Source organism: Terrapene carolina, unplaced genomic scaffold (assembly GCF_002925995.2).
Source record: "Terrapene carolina triunguis isolate 2854851 unplaced genomic scaffold, T_m_triunguis-2.0 Scaffold139, whole genome shotgun sequence".
Classification (NCBI taxonomy): Eukaryota; Metazoa; Chordata; order Testudines; family Emydidae; genus Terrapene; species Terrapene triunguis.
In genome coordinates this window covers 3552310-3565732 of record NW_020664490.1, presented here as the reverse complement: position 1 = coordinate 3565732, position 13423 = coordinate 3552310, and the positions used below count along the sequence as shown (strand labels likewise).

The window sequence follows — 13423 nt, the reverse complement described above, 5'->3', positions numbered from 1 at the left end:
ATAAAGGCTTTTCTACTGTTGGGACTGGATGGCTCAGAGGACTGGTGGGCGGATGCAGAATCTTTCACCTGTCCATCAGCAATGTCTGACCAAATTTAGTAGAAATCTCAAGTTATTACCAAATGACTTGCGAAATAAGTTGGTGGTCTGTGAGCAAATACTAATGGATAATTGTCTACATCTCAAAAATCACCAACACAATTGACACAATGTGCCTGGAGACTGACCTACACGCTCACTCTTGGAAGTGCATGCTCCATGAAGATTAAGGTAATGGGAAGAAATGTTCACTTCTGCTGTCCATGCTGTTTTGCAGATAGAAGACCTTGGTCTTTATCGTCAATCTTACACCTCTAAAGGGTGCTAAAATTTTAAAGGGTGGGATTTTCTGACGTGCTCAGCGCTGATCTAATTCTACTCCTACTGAAGTCAACTCCCATTGACCTCAATGGGAGCAGAGTTAGGGCAGTGCCGAACACCTCAGGAAAATTCCACCCTTGATTAGCCAATTAGTGATTAACAGTTGGTGTTTCAGATAAACAAAAACACCAAAGAATACAGAGTGACACTGTGGAAGAATCATCTCATAAAAGAAAAAGTCAGAGGGAAGTGAAAAACAATCTGTTTAAAAAAAAATTCTGCCAAACAGGACTGCCTGACTATATTAGTATAACAAAAGAGGGTGTGCATTAGAAGGCTATTGGTGCATCAATGATGAACTAGTGCATGCCACGATGTGGCTCATTACTGTTAGACTATGGTTAGATTATTTTTAGTTACTTTTTAAAATAGACTTTATAGAACGATTTGGAGATTCTGCAAATTATCCTTTCACTGAGAAAAGTGGTTCACACCGGAAGATAAAATAGTGGGAAAGTTTCAGTTTCTTCCCCCCACCCTACTTCCCCCTCACCATTTTGAATATATTTAGTGTTAGTTCTTACCAAATGTCTCTCTCTTAATCAACATTTTCTGCACTTTTTAAAGACTCCTTTTGCTTCCTGTGTCTCCCAGAAATCTGGCTACCCTTTCAAGGGCAGTTCGTAAATCAACAGTCACTCTCACTTTTATTATAAAATTTAATATTCGGAATAGTGAACAGTTCCCTATTTAGATTTTATAATACGGAGCAAGTTAGTGTTTTGGCACTTTGGTGGTAAAAATAGGTCATTTAAAATCTCACTTATTTTCCTTCACTCTTCCAAGCTGACCGTTATTTTTGTCCCATATTAATCCCCCTCCCAGCACGCACCCATATAATATAATGGCATAGGGATTTTTTCCCCTTTCTCATTGATGAGGCTGTAGCTGTGCACCATTGGGAATTGGTGCATAGGTATGATATCAAAAAGCCAGTCACTCAAAATAGCTTTTGATAAAGTTTCCAGACACATACTAATATTATTTTAAGTAACTATCTTAAGTGATGCAACTGCACCTTCAGAACATTCTAACTTAAATGCTACACTGGGACTTATCAAAGATATAACATACCAATTTTTACTCTTCCTCGCTCAGGACCTTCACCCATAACTAAAATATTAGCAGGTTTCTGTGGAAAAAAAATAAATATACAATACATATACCAAGATAAACCTAAATAACATTTGTCTCTGAAACAATACATTAGCTTTGTTTCACCAGTTTTAAACCAAATGCAGCATGATAACGTCATAGATGTTTACTTTGTGATAAAGCTGTGGAAGTATCCAAAACACAGGCTTTCCTTTGCTACCTCTGCCTCTAAGGTTTTCCCTCACAATCTCTTTTTTCCAGGGCTTTTTAAATTATGTTCCCCAGACTAACTGCCATTGTGGTGTCTTTCTTCTACCCGCAACAGCAAGCAAGCAAGCAAGCAAGAGCCTTCAAGACTTCCAGCAACATCACTCTATGAACTGGTCAGCTCACCAGGGTGCACATCTGGTACTTCACTGCCTGTTCCCCATCCCACTTAAAAAACAACAACAAAGAACCCGGGTGTAAGATGTCATCTCTGCAACATATGTTTGGCCAAGGGTCATTAGGCACATCTTCAGACATACATTTTACATTAACAAGAAAAATTTCAAGATACAGGTTGAATATCAGTCACTATATAAATATATATTCCACAGAAAATCTACATAACCCATCTAAATTTACTATCCCAGATTGATATGGTACACTAATTCAGCCAGCTTTAAGACTTAAAATAAAAGCATATCCTTAAAACTATTGCTAAATGCTTCTCCCACTGCTATAATGGCTACCAAATATTAAGAAGTAGGACTCTTCTCTTCCTTTTCTCTATACTAAGGAAATGAATTAAAACATTATACTACAAAAGTAGCGTAGTCGAGCGTAAACTCAGGTACACTGAGTTTACCCACTTCTAATTTGGGAAATAGAGAGTTAAGTTTAGGTTAGTTTACTCACTGTTGTTTTTTTTACACCACTGATAGACTTATAGGGACATCTACACTTCACTCTCCTTCTGGTGGCATGTAGAGTACATACTCTGCACACAGCCCTTGCATGGGTATAAGCAGCAGTGTAGGTGATGAGGAACTGCTTAGGTGAGTAAAGAGACACCTGAACAAAGTGGGTATGAACCCTACATGCTCAAGCAGTGCTATCCCATCTAGACTGCTATTTTTAACAAGGAAAGACTCCAGCAGCTCTACACAGCCAAGTCCCTTCCACAGCCTTTCACTGATGTGTGTAGCTACACACCACACTGTAGAGGCAGCCTGCTATTCACTATGGTGTGTAGTTACACATACCCTATATGCTGCCACCAGTGGCGTGAAGTTAGATTACTCCCTGGGGAATTCTGCACCACTGCGCACGCACAGAATTCATGTCCCCCATAGATATTTTTTTCTCCACAGAGCTGGAACTGCAGTTACATTTTTTGCCCACCAGGGGCTGCTGTGACAACAGAAAAGAGAACAGCCAGCTCACAGAGAGGATGCATCCCTCACAGAAGGGCCAGATGGAGGCGGCACGGGACAGACAGAGAGGGGCACACGGGGCTACTGGGGGTCACAGACCGGGGTTCAGAAGGGCTAGTGGGGGGGGGACAGACTGGGGTGCGGGCTCAAGTGCTCAAGGGGGGGGGGGGGGGCAGGGCCATAGGGGGAGGGGGGAGGAGGGGCTGCAAGGACACGCTGGGACAGGGGCAGATGTGTCTTACTGAATGCAAAAGGCTAGGAGTCTGCCACGGTCTGCATAGGGGAGGGTCCCAAACTTTAACAATTCCCCTGCCCCCAAAAAACCTGTTCCATTCTTCTCCCACCCACAACCAACAACCCTCCAGGTTCACTCGCAGGCTCCTTCCCAATAATTGCTTCCCTCACCCTGAGCTCCTCCGTTACCTCTGACTCCCCCAAGTCTTGCAGTGCTCCTGAAGGGTGCTGGGAAATACATTTCCGTATTGTAGTTTAAATGAACTATTACTAGAGCTGTCAATTAATTCCCCCAGGAGTACTAGATGTAGCCACAGAATTGGGCTGCTGATCATTATGACCCTTCAATTCTTAATCGTGGTAGTTTTTCCCCGTCTCTGCCACCATTTTCTCAGGTCTTCATACGAACAATGTGTTTTATAAACTAGTCTCTGCCTTGCAATCAGATGGGCACAGATTCCTCAAATACTAACATTTTTTGTGGGTGAATGAAAGCTGCATTAAAATAAAAAACACGTTACATGATTTGAGAAAAATCCCCAAAACGTAAAGACTTAATGAGGTCCCTTAATAGTGGGTGATTTTATATAAGCACTTATACTGATTACTTAGCCAAAAGGTGGTAAATATTACAGTTAGAGCTCTCGCTTTGAATTTCCTGATTTAAGCCACTGCAAAGAGGACAATTATTAGTTATTTTGCTACTTTTCCCCCCCACCTACACCAAAAAGGAAATCTTAGCTGTATAAGAATTAATATGGTTGTTCCCAATAGCTCTGAAGAAGGGACTACAATTTATCACATAAACATGCTTTTAGGCACATTTTAAAATTTTCATTATTGAGAATATTGGAGCCATCACACTATTGTGTAAAAACATATTTATGATTTTTAAATGAATTTTTTAGCATCTCAAAATATTAGGATAATATAAAATAAGGCACATTAAAAATATAAGTACCTCAAGACAATTTATTTGCACGATTAATAATTATTTCCTATAAAAGGCTCCAACAAGGCTTTATTAGTGTAACTGCATAGTAATCATGCATGCAAGGTATCAGCATACTGCAGGAATGAGTGATTACATCTTTTTTTCTGTGGACAAGTTAAAAAAGAAGAGGTTCTTTGAGGAGTGTAATAAAGCTGTAAATTTTCAATAAGGTGAGGTATGTTCCATTACCTTTTAACAGCAAGAGAAACTTTTACACTATAAATCACCTAGTGCTGTACTAGTATAATAATATGCAGAAAAACTTGTATAAAGAGAAGGTATGTGGGTTACATTACTGCAATGTGTAAGTACCTCAAAAAGGAGTATTAAACACAGCTGATTTTTCCCCCCCCCAAACTATAGTCCTGGAACTTTAAAATCATCCCATCATGCATTTCTGTGGATCATTGATCAGAGCTTGTGTGTTAAGACTGGGTAAGCGTAAAGCCATGTCTGCACCTGAAAGTTTTGCTGTCAGAAGTTCTGTCTGCACACTTCTATCACCATAGCTATTTCAGTGGAGTGCATTTATATTTGGTTGCCTTTGCCATGTAGCATGTCCTTACACCATCAGGTTGTATCAGCAGAAGATATGTGACACTGTAGGAAGGCATCCTGATGTCCTCTATGCCACCATCTGGCACATTACCTTGTAAGAAATGTTTGTACTGTATTGTGAGATATCATCACTCCTATCAGGGAACTGTACAAGTTTGGGATCAAATTCCCATAAATCTCTCGGTTCACTACTCTTTCATGCCATTTTCCATCTCATCACATGAATGCACAGATCACTGCAGTTCTCTTGTCCATTTAAAGGGCAGGATAAATCATTCTTGTGCAAAATCGTAACAGCCAGACATATAGCAGGGATATACTGAGAATGAGTGGATGATAGACAACAAATGAAGCTGACCAACTGCTGCAGGAAATCACGGAGAAACCGTACATGGTGGAGCAGCAGTTTTGGGTCTGTACAACAAGAACCAAGTGGTGAGATTACATCACAATGCAAATTTGGGAACATCAGTAGTGGCTTTAGAACTTTCGGATGCAGACGGGTACTTTTCTAGAGTTGTGTGCCAAATTCACCCCAGCCATGCAGTGCACAGACACCAAGATGAAAGCTGCTTTTACAATGGAGAAATGGGTGTCAATCACCACCTGTAAACTTGCAACCCCAGATTGTTACCAAACAGACTGCCCACCAATTGATATTGGAGAGTTTATGGTAGGGGCCCTCCATCATCCAGGTGTGCAAGACAGTTAAATTCGCAGGACTGAATACCAAGGATTGCAGGGAGTGGATACTGGTAGATCTCTGGTCTTCATCTTCCACATCTAAATTTGACCATATCTCCAGAATATTAAGGAGCATCCAATCACAGCTGAATAGTTAATGTTGAATTCAGTTTTGCATTAAAGCTAGGATTTAGCCACTTTGTTATGTATAAAGAATACAGCATCTATCTTTCCCAAAGTTTTAACACTTAGTGAGTATAATATGATTTTTTTTTCAGAATTTACGAGTACATTAATAAGTCTGAGTGAATGATTTTAGAATGGATCACTTAAGAAATTGAACACCAGATGTCAGACCATTTTCCCCTTCCCCCACCCACCTACAAATAATCCCAGGTAAAGTATTTGCACAAAAACTGGCAAAGAGGTGAAACTTCAGTAAATTTGGTACAATGGGCAGTTTTTAATATAATTTTAAGATTATGGTTAATTTTTCAATTTAATGATCAATTTTTCCATAGTTCTTCACAAGTGAAAGTTTCTCCTTCAGCAAAAGGTAAAGATAGGCCTTCAGAGAAACTCATAAGGAATTACCCCTCTTTCAAAATGACTACCATCTTCCGTTGTTCTCAATGGAACTCAGACCACGAACTGCCTTTAAGTAAAGATGGCCACTGCCTCCATTCAGTAACTGCTCATAATGCTCATCTCTGCCACCTGGTACACAAGGGGCATCCTCTCCAATGACCATTTTATTTCCCCCTGATTGGGAACAATGTGAAGTAGTTGCCATCTTTCAGCCTGCAGCTTCAGTCCCATTGAGAACAATGGCAGATGGACACTCAAAAAGGGCAATTCTTTGTGGATTTCTTTGAAGGATTTCTTTTCTCTGCTGACAGAGAAACTTTCAGTCATGAGGAACAGAAAAACACCATTAATCCTAAATATTTATTTTCATAAACTCCCCATTGCACCTGATCTACTAAACACAGAGGGCAAGGGGAAGAGAACCGGTTTGTAAATGCAGGCACATGGGAGTGTGAAGGAGTGGAGAGATGAACTGGTGTTTGTTTGCATATGTGTAATGGGATGTGGAGGAGGGAAAAGTTAGCAGACACAAGGGAAAATATGAATGTTTTAATTATTCCACAAACAAACATTAAATATCCAGGAAAATTCAGAACTACGGTTACACTTAAAAAGATATCCGAATGTATTAGGTATGGAAATGCACAATTAAGACACCCAAAAGAATCTAATGTCTTTAAAAATCAGTTTAACCTAATCTGGGCCCACCAGCATTAATACGCTATCACAATTGTATGGTTATTGTATGACATCTCTACATAGCTGATATAAGGTTGTTTGGGTGCCTGAACTGAGGATTTCCATGAGGGTAGATTGATTTAAATCAAATGTGGGTTTTTTTGCTCAGAAGAAGGATATGTTATATCTATATGCATTTATTTAAGCAATTATGTAGCTTAACATACTTATATTCAGATTCCTAATTTTTACTTTATGTTATAAGATAGTTAATGACATCTCTTATTTACTAGATTATGATTATTTTTTACTAGCAATTTGTGTCAAACTGCATTTGGATGGAGATTGGAATTCAATTAAAATGCACAAATACTTTTCAAAATGATTTATTAAATAAAACTACCTTAAATGTGCTGGATACATAAAATTTCCTTTTCAAAATATGATTTGCATTTAAAGGTAACTAATTAATTAAACAAAAGTATTATCTGTAATTAGTGAATTGACCTGATTGTTTATGGTCACAGTGTCCTTCAAGATTTTAAAGTAGATGATCTCATTCTCTTGGACCTCATTTTTATTCAGAATCTGGTAAAAGGAAAAACAAGCTTTCCTACTTTTTTGACTCCCAGTTGATTTTTCAACTTTGAATGAACTAGTCATTGAGCTGAACTAATTAAATTGAAATGAAGAAAATATTCTTTGCCCCTGCAGAAGAGGCTACTGCTGTCAAAAGCTGGTTAAGCACTTCAACAAACTCCAGTTCCAGGAACTTAACCAGTGACATCCACTACTACAGCGGTTTGGCCATCTTTAAAAGTCCAGAAATAAACAAGTATTGCTTGATTTTTTTTTATTTAAATTTAAATGATTAATAGACTATAGTAAGTTTAGGCCTTAACAATGGTTGTCCATAATTTTAAAATAGGTGTATTTTGAAAAAGAAAATTATATTTAATTTAAAAACAACAATCCACTTTATTTTATTTAAAAATATTTTACCTATTTTGATTTCTATATGTTAATGTGTTTGGATTTAACAATAACTTTAACTTTGAATTTTCCTGGGTTTATAATGCTTGTTTTTGGGATAGTTAAAACATCCCTGGGATGTTTTTGCTCTCAATTAGTGTTATATACTTTCAGCCTTTTTGTCTGAGTATATACATGTAAGCAGGGTCTGAATGAGCTCTCCTCTGACATCTGGTGATGAGCTGGGGGAAAAGACTTCAGGGACAGACCATGTTTGCCTAGACATGCCTACTCTCCTAGACACGCAACAGGATGGAGCTACTTTGCCAAAATGCTCTCGTTTGGCTGGTGTTGGGTTACAAATCACTTTAAATATTGAATGCAAAGGTGATGAAATATTGTTATCCTTATTGTATAAGTAAAGGGCAGCAGAACTGCACTTACCCTGCCTTGATTGAGGGAATCACCCTAAACTGAACCTTACTCACTAAGCAGGGAGGGATACCAAATCCCAGTGAAAGAGAGGGAGTGTGGACAGGTGTTTCTACCTGCTGGTGTGGACACTGCCTAAAAAGAGGCAGACACCATTTGACCTTTCCCTCTCCAGTGTTTAAAGACAAAGCTAATTAAACTCAATTGAGAATCACTGTTTCTGTCCAGGTGATTACCAGGGCTGAATCATTGATAAGCAGGCCTAAGGGCTACACCTTAGACCTGGTGTAGGGACAGTGGTGAAAGGAAAGACAGTGCAGAGGCTATACTGGCAGTGAGCTTCCCTGCTACCCAGTGAAATCACTAAAGACCTGGGTTAAGCAGTGGAACCTCAGAACGTGCCAGTGCAGAAGCAGCCGTGAGCTCCAACAGCAGCAGAGTAAAGCAATGGCAGCAAGCGACCAGCAGCAATACAGAAAAGCAGCGGAGGCAGCACCAAACAGCCAGCTGCAGAGTTGCACAGCAACCACAGTGTCATTGCTCAACATGTTCCCCACCTTTCTGGGGTGGGAGGTGAACCCCTGTGAATATACCTCTGAACTCTGGGTCTTCGCTAATCAAGGAGAACCAACTGAGTGGGGTGCAGTGAATGGGGGAAAGGGGAGTGATGTGTTAAATGGACATTTATTCATTGGACTTTCCCACCACAAGTGGGAAACTGAGGCAAAGGACACTGCCCAAAGCACTGTGGGGTCAGGTTTTGCTTATGAATGTGGTTGTGTTTTTTCAAACTAATTCTTGGCTCCCTTTCCCTTTTATTAAAAGTTCTCCTTTGTTATACACAGACTCAATGATTGCAAGGCTGAAATATTGGCTCTTAGAAGAGCCTAGTGATGGTGGTTAATTTTCCTAGATTACTGGGTGGGGGCTTGAGTTGGTTCTGTTTTGTATTGTTAAGAGGAACCCCTAGATACCAAACCCAGAGATTATTTTAAAAAAATGTTTACCTGCTTGTGTATGAAGTTATTTATAAATTAAATCAAATCATATTTTTAGACATCATGGTTATGGTTAAAAGGTTAGTTATAAAGAAAGCTTTTACTCCTTATACCATGATTTGAAAAATGTACTCACCACTGATTACTGGGAAGATTTTCCTGATGAGTAATGTTAACATTTTGTCATAATTATTTTTAGTAAAGTCATGGATGGTCGCGGGCAATAAGCAAAAATTCACGGAAGCCGGTAACCTGCCTGTGACTTTTACTAAAAATGATGGGGGAAAGGAGGGCAACTGAAGCCTGAGCCCCACAGGGGGGATGAGAGCTCAAGCCCTGTTGTGGGGGGAAGAGGGGAACGCTCCAGCTCCTGCTGCCCACGGGAGCTGGTGGCTCTGGCACTGCAGGGGTCCTATTTAAAACAAAGATTGTTAAAACAATCTTTAAAATCTATCAAAACCAAAATACTAAGTCATTATCCAAGTATATAACAAGCTAAGTTTGTTAATGTTTTCAAAGTATTTTGATTTCAGGAAAGAAAGGAGGCGCAAGAATGTCACATCTCTGCCATTCAGGACAGCTTTCTGCTAGTTAACATCAGCCTATTGCATCTCTGCTTCAGCCAGACGGAAGCTTTTGGCTTCATTCTTACATTTTTATGCTCTGAACACAGTCCTATAGCTTCTTTGCGCTACTGTCACTCACTTACTGACAACTTGGGGCAATATAAAGTATTAAAACTAGGGCTTCCTGTCACTTTGATCTGGGCTGGATTACAGTTGAAAGGAAATAGGTCAAAACATGAATACACTAGGTAATTAAAACATTTCAGGCCTGGGGGAAAAAAAATGAAATCAAGACCTAAGATAGAAAAATTGCTTTTCTACATTAAATATATGTAAGGAGGCAAGGAATTGATTTCAATAAGCATAAATACATTTTTATATTATCAGTTTCAAGGAAAAGACTACCATCATATAATTGTAGGGGAGACCTCCATATTTATGCAAAAATAATTAATAAAATTATTGTAACTTATTAGGTTGTTGCAAACTTGTTTTTCACCTTTGCTGAATGTTAAGATGTAGCTACAAGTATGTTATAGCCAGTATATTTGGAAATAATACACGTCTAACTAGGTATGTTACAAAATATTAAAGCTAATCAAAGAAATTCTAGGTTTCTGCTTCTATCTCCCAAGGCATGCAAACATCAAGATGACAAACCATGTATAACATTCATGTTTTAGGAAGAGGTCTGTCTGTGAAAGGAATGCAGGGTGTGTTATCAGAGCAATAAATCTAGGTAAAGGGCTCTACCAATTCCCACCCTCTTGCAAGAAAACCTGCTTTCGTTCTTAAAAACTTTAGAGGAAAATGTGTACTTGGAAATGTTTATTTCTTAAATGCTGAAGTGGCAAAAAACTTTGTGAACTGGAGACTTGCAAATATGTTATCTAAATGCAAAGCTCCTAATATCATTGCTATGTAAGTGGTAAAATGTACCTATGTGGAATGTAACAACTTTGCTAAACTATCATAAGAAGCCATTTAAATATGGAAACATTCATATTAATGGGAAATTAATCAACAACTTACATAAGAACACCCACACTGGGTCCATTTAACTCAGTATCTTGTCTTCGGACAATGGGCAGCACCAGATGCTTCAGAGGGTATGTCTGTACTTCAGTTAGACATCCGCGGCTGGCCCATGCCTGGGGTTCAGGCTAAGGGGCTGTTTAACTGCAATGTAGACATTCAAGCTCTAGCTGCAGCGTGAATTTTGGGACCCTCCTACCTCACAGGGCAGAGTAGGGCAATTTTTCAAGTACTCCATCCCATGTCATCCAGTCCCAGCTTATAGCAGTCAGAGGTTTAGAGACACCCAGCGCATGGGGTTGCATCCCTGGCCATCTCAGCTAATAGCCATTGACGGACCTGTCCTCCAGGAATTCACCTAATTCTTTTCTGAACCCAGTTTTACTTTTAGCCTTTACAGCATCCCCTGGCAATGAGTTCCACAAGTTGACTGTGTGTTATGTGAAGTACTTTCTTGTTTTACTTATAAACCTGGTGCCCTATTAATTTCATTGGGTGACCAATGAAACTTAAGCTAAAGACTTCCTAAAAGTTATTTAATTTTAAAAGAAAGTGTTTTGAAAATTTTAATATAAAAACAGGAATGTTTGGACTTTTTGTAAACAGAATTTCATTTCCTGTCAAACTGTAATAAGATGGAACGAATGTCTCAGAGAATGTACTGAATAAAAACTTTAAAAACTAGTTTTAACTCTCTTGCTTTCCTGCCACAAGGGCAAAGGCAATTAAATAAGTGTTGCATATTAATTAATAAATTACATATTCATAAGATGAAGAGGCTCCTAAGGACTACCTACGAAGCCATGGAGCCAATGAAAGAGCAACTCACTTGAATCTAAACAAGTCCGAAAGAGCTGTTTTTTCCCTAGAATTTCATGAAAATAGGAAGGAGAAGATATTAAAGACTCTGATACCCTTTTGCCCCTCTATTCCCACACCTACTCTGTTTAGACAGCAGTCACTCCACAACTCATCCTCTCCATCTTTACAGAAAAGCTGTCATAGATAAGAAGAAATGAACTCTTCTCTGTTTTTCTTGAGTCAAGAAAAGCCACCCCAAAAAGTTCAACATGGATTGGCAAGAGAACATTAAGATAATGCCAAGATATTAAACTCTTGTAATGATTTTATTGGGATATGAAAATGCTGTTGTAACACAAATTACTAAACATTTTTCCAGTTAATCACCAGATGGTTAAACCATATATTCCGGGAGAGGAGATGGGCTAACCACTGGCAAACAGAGTCACTTATTTGGAACTTAACTGGATTTAAGATTCTTAATGTTCAAATTTAAGATAGCTCCTGAAATGGCTTCTTCTAATTAACTAGTTTAAATATTTTCCTTGATTTCATAGGATTTAGATAAGATTGCTTACTTTGACTAATTATAAACTGTTTAAGCTATTAATAACTAGACAGGCTTCACTTGCCATTATTTTGCCCCTGTGATTAAACAGTGGGAGCCACTCCTGAGTTGGCAGTAAGAGAAACAATAAACAAGAGCTGGCCTACCATTTCTAAATATTTTGAGGGTATTTTTTAAAATAAAATGACGTGGCATCCAACAATTTAAAAATTACCCCCTTTGATCCCACACAATAGTGTCAGAAATTATATGGTTAATAAATTAACTTTTAAACAAAAAAGTTGGAGCAGTATGAAATGAACAGGGGCAAAAGTTCTAGATCTAGTTAATACATTTCAAATTTAAAAGTACGGGAATAGAAGATCTTCAAAAGTTCTAAAAATATGATGAAAATTAAATTTATTACATCTGAAAAGTGATTGTTAAATTCAATAGTTGATAAACATTTTGGAGTGAATCTTGAAACATACAACAGCTTGGAGTTTTTCACTGTAGTGACTACATATGTAGACAAATACAGCATCTAAAAAGATACAAGCTTTTTAAATGCAACAATTTGGGCTTCTAGTCTTGCTCAAAAATATTTTCTGCACATTTTGCTATAGATGACCTTCCCGATTTTTCTAGACCTTGGTTCAGAGGAAGCTAATCCTTACTACTGTGGACATGCTAGAATGTGGACAGAATGTTAAAGAGGAAAAGAGAAGGCTGTAGTTTTAGTAGTCACTGCATGATTAAACTATAACTCTATACAGAAAATAAGGAGGTAGTCCAGGTAGCCTAGACACTGTTTGGAGATCATTTATAGACCTTTTGGCAAGATTTCAAGGGTCAATGATTCCAAGGTCCAAAACCCAATCATTGTACCCTTTTCCACCAATAGGACTCAAGAACATCTGCCTTGATGCAGACTGCACCCAACAGAACTACCCTCTTTAATGTCTATAAATCATATAAAAATATAGTAATCGCCATATTGAATCAGACCAACTGCCCATGTAATTTAGTACCTGGACTCTGCCAGTGGCCAGTACCAGAGGCTTCAGATGCAGGTGCAAGAAACTCAAATGGAATAGCCAGCCTAAAAAGGAAGTTTCTTCCTAACTCTGGGCAGTTGGTGGTTGGCTTGGTTTATGCCCTGAAGCAGAAGGGCTTATTATCCCTTCTATATTTATCATTTTACTTAATGAAACTTTGGCTATTTATTATCCATTAAAATAACTAACATTAGCTTTGAATGCCAGATTTCTGGACTTACTGGTTTTTGTGACAGTGATTTCCACAAAAGAGTCTAACATTTTCTTTTACCAACTTTAAATTTGTTACCACTCAGTTTCATCAACTACTCTTGTATTACAAACAAGGGAAAATAGGACTGCCCA

General features: G+C 38.4%; 1 protein-coding gene across 3 annotated transcripts in view; it reads right to left on the bottom strand.

The window, feature by feature from the left end:
* Positions 1–13423, bottom strand: part of LOC112112821 (cyclin-dependent kinase 8) — a 178661-nt gene that overhangs the window by 45380 nt on the left and 119858 nt on the right. For 2 of the 3 annotated variants that reach the window (XM_024208878.2, XM_024208879.2), the window contains exon 5: positions 1495–1552. The exons of the other annotated variant lie outside the window; for it this stretch is intronic. In XM_024208878.2, the coding sequence (XP_024064646.1) occupies positions 1495–1552 (58 nt within the window). The remainder of the gene's footprint in view (positions 1–1494; positions 1553–13423) is intronic. 3 annotated transcript variants of the gene reach the window in all.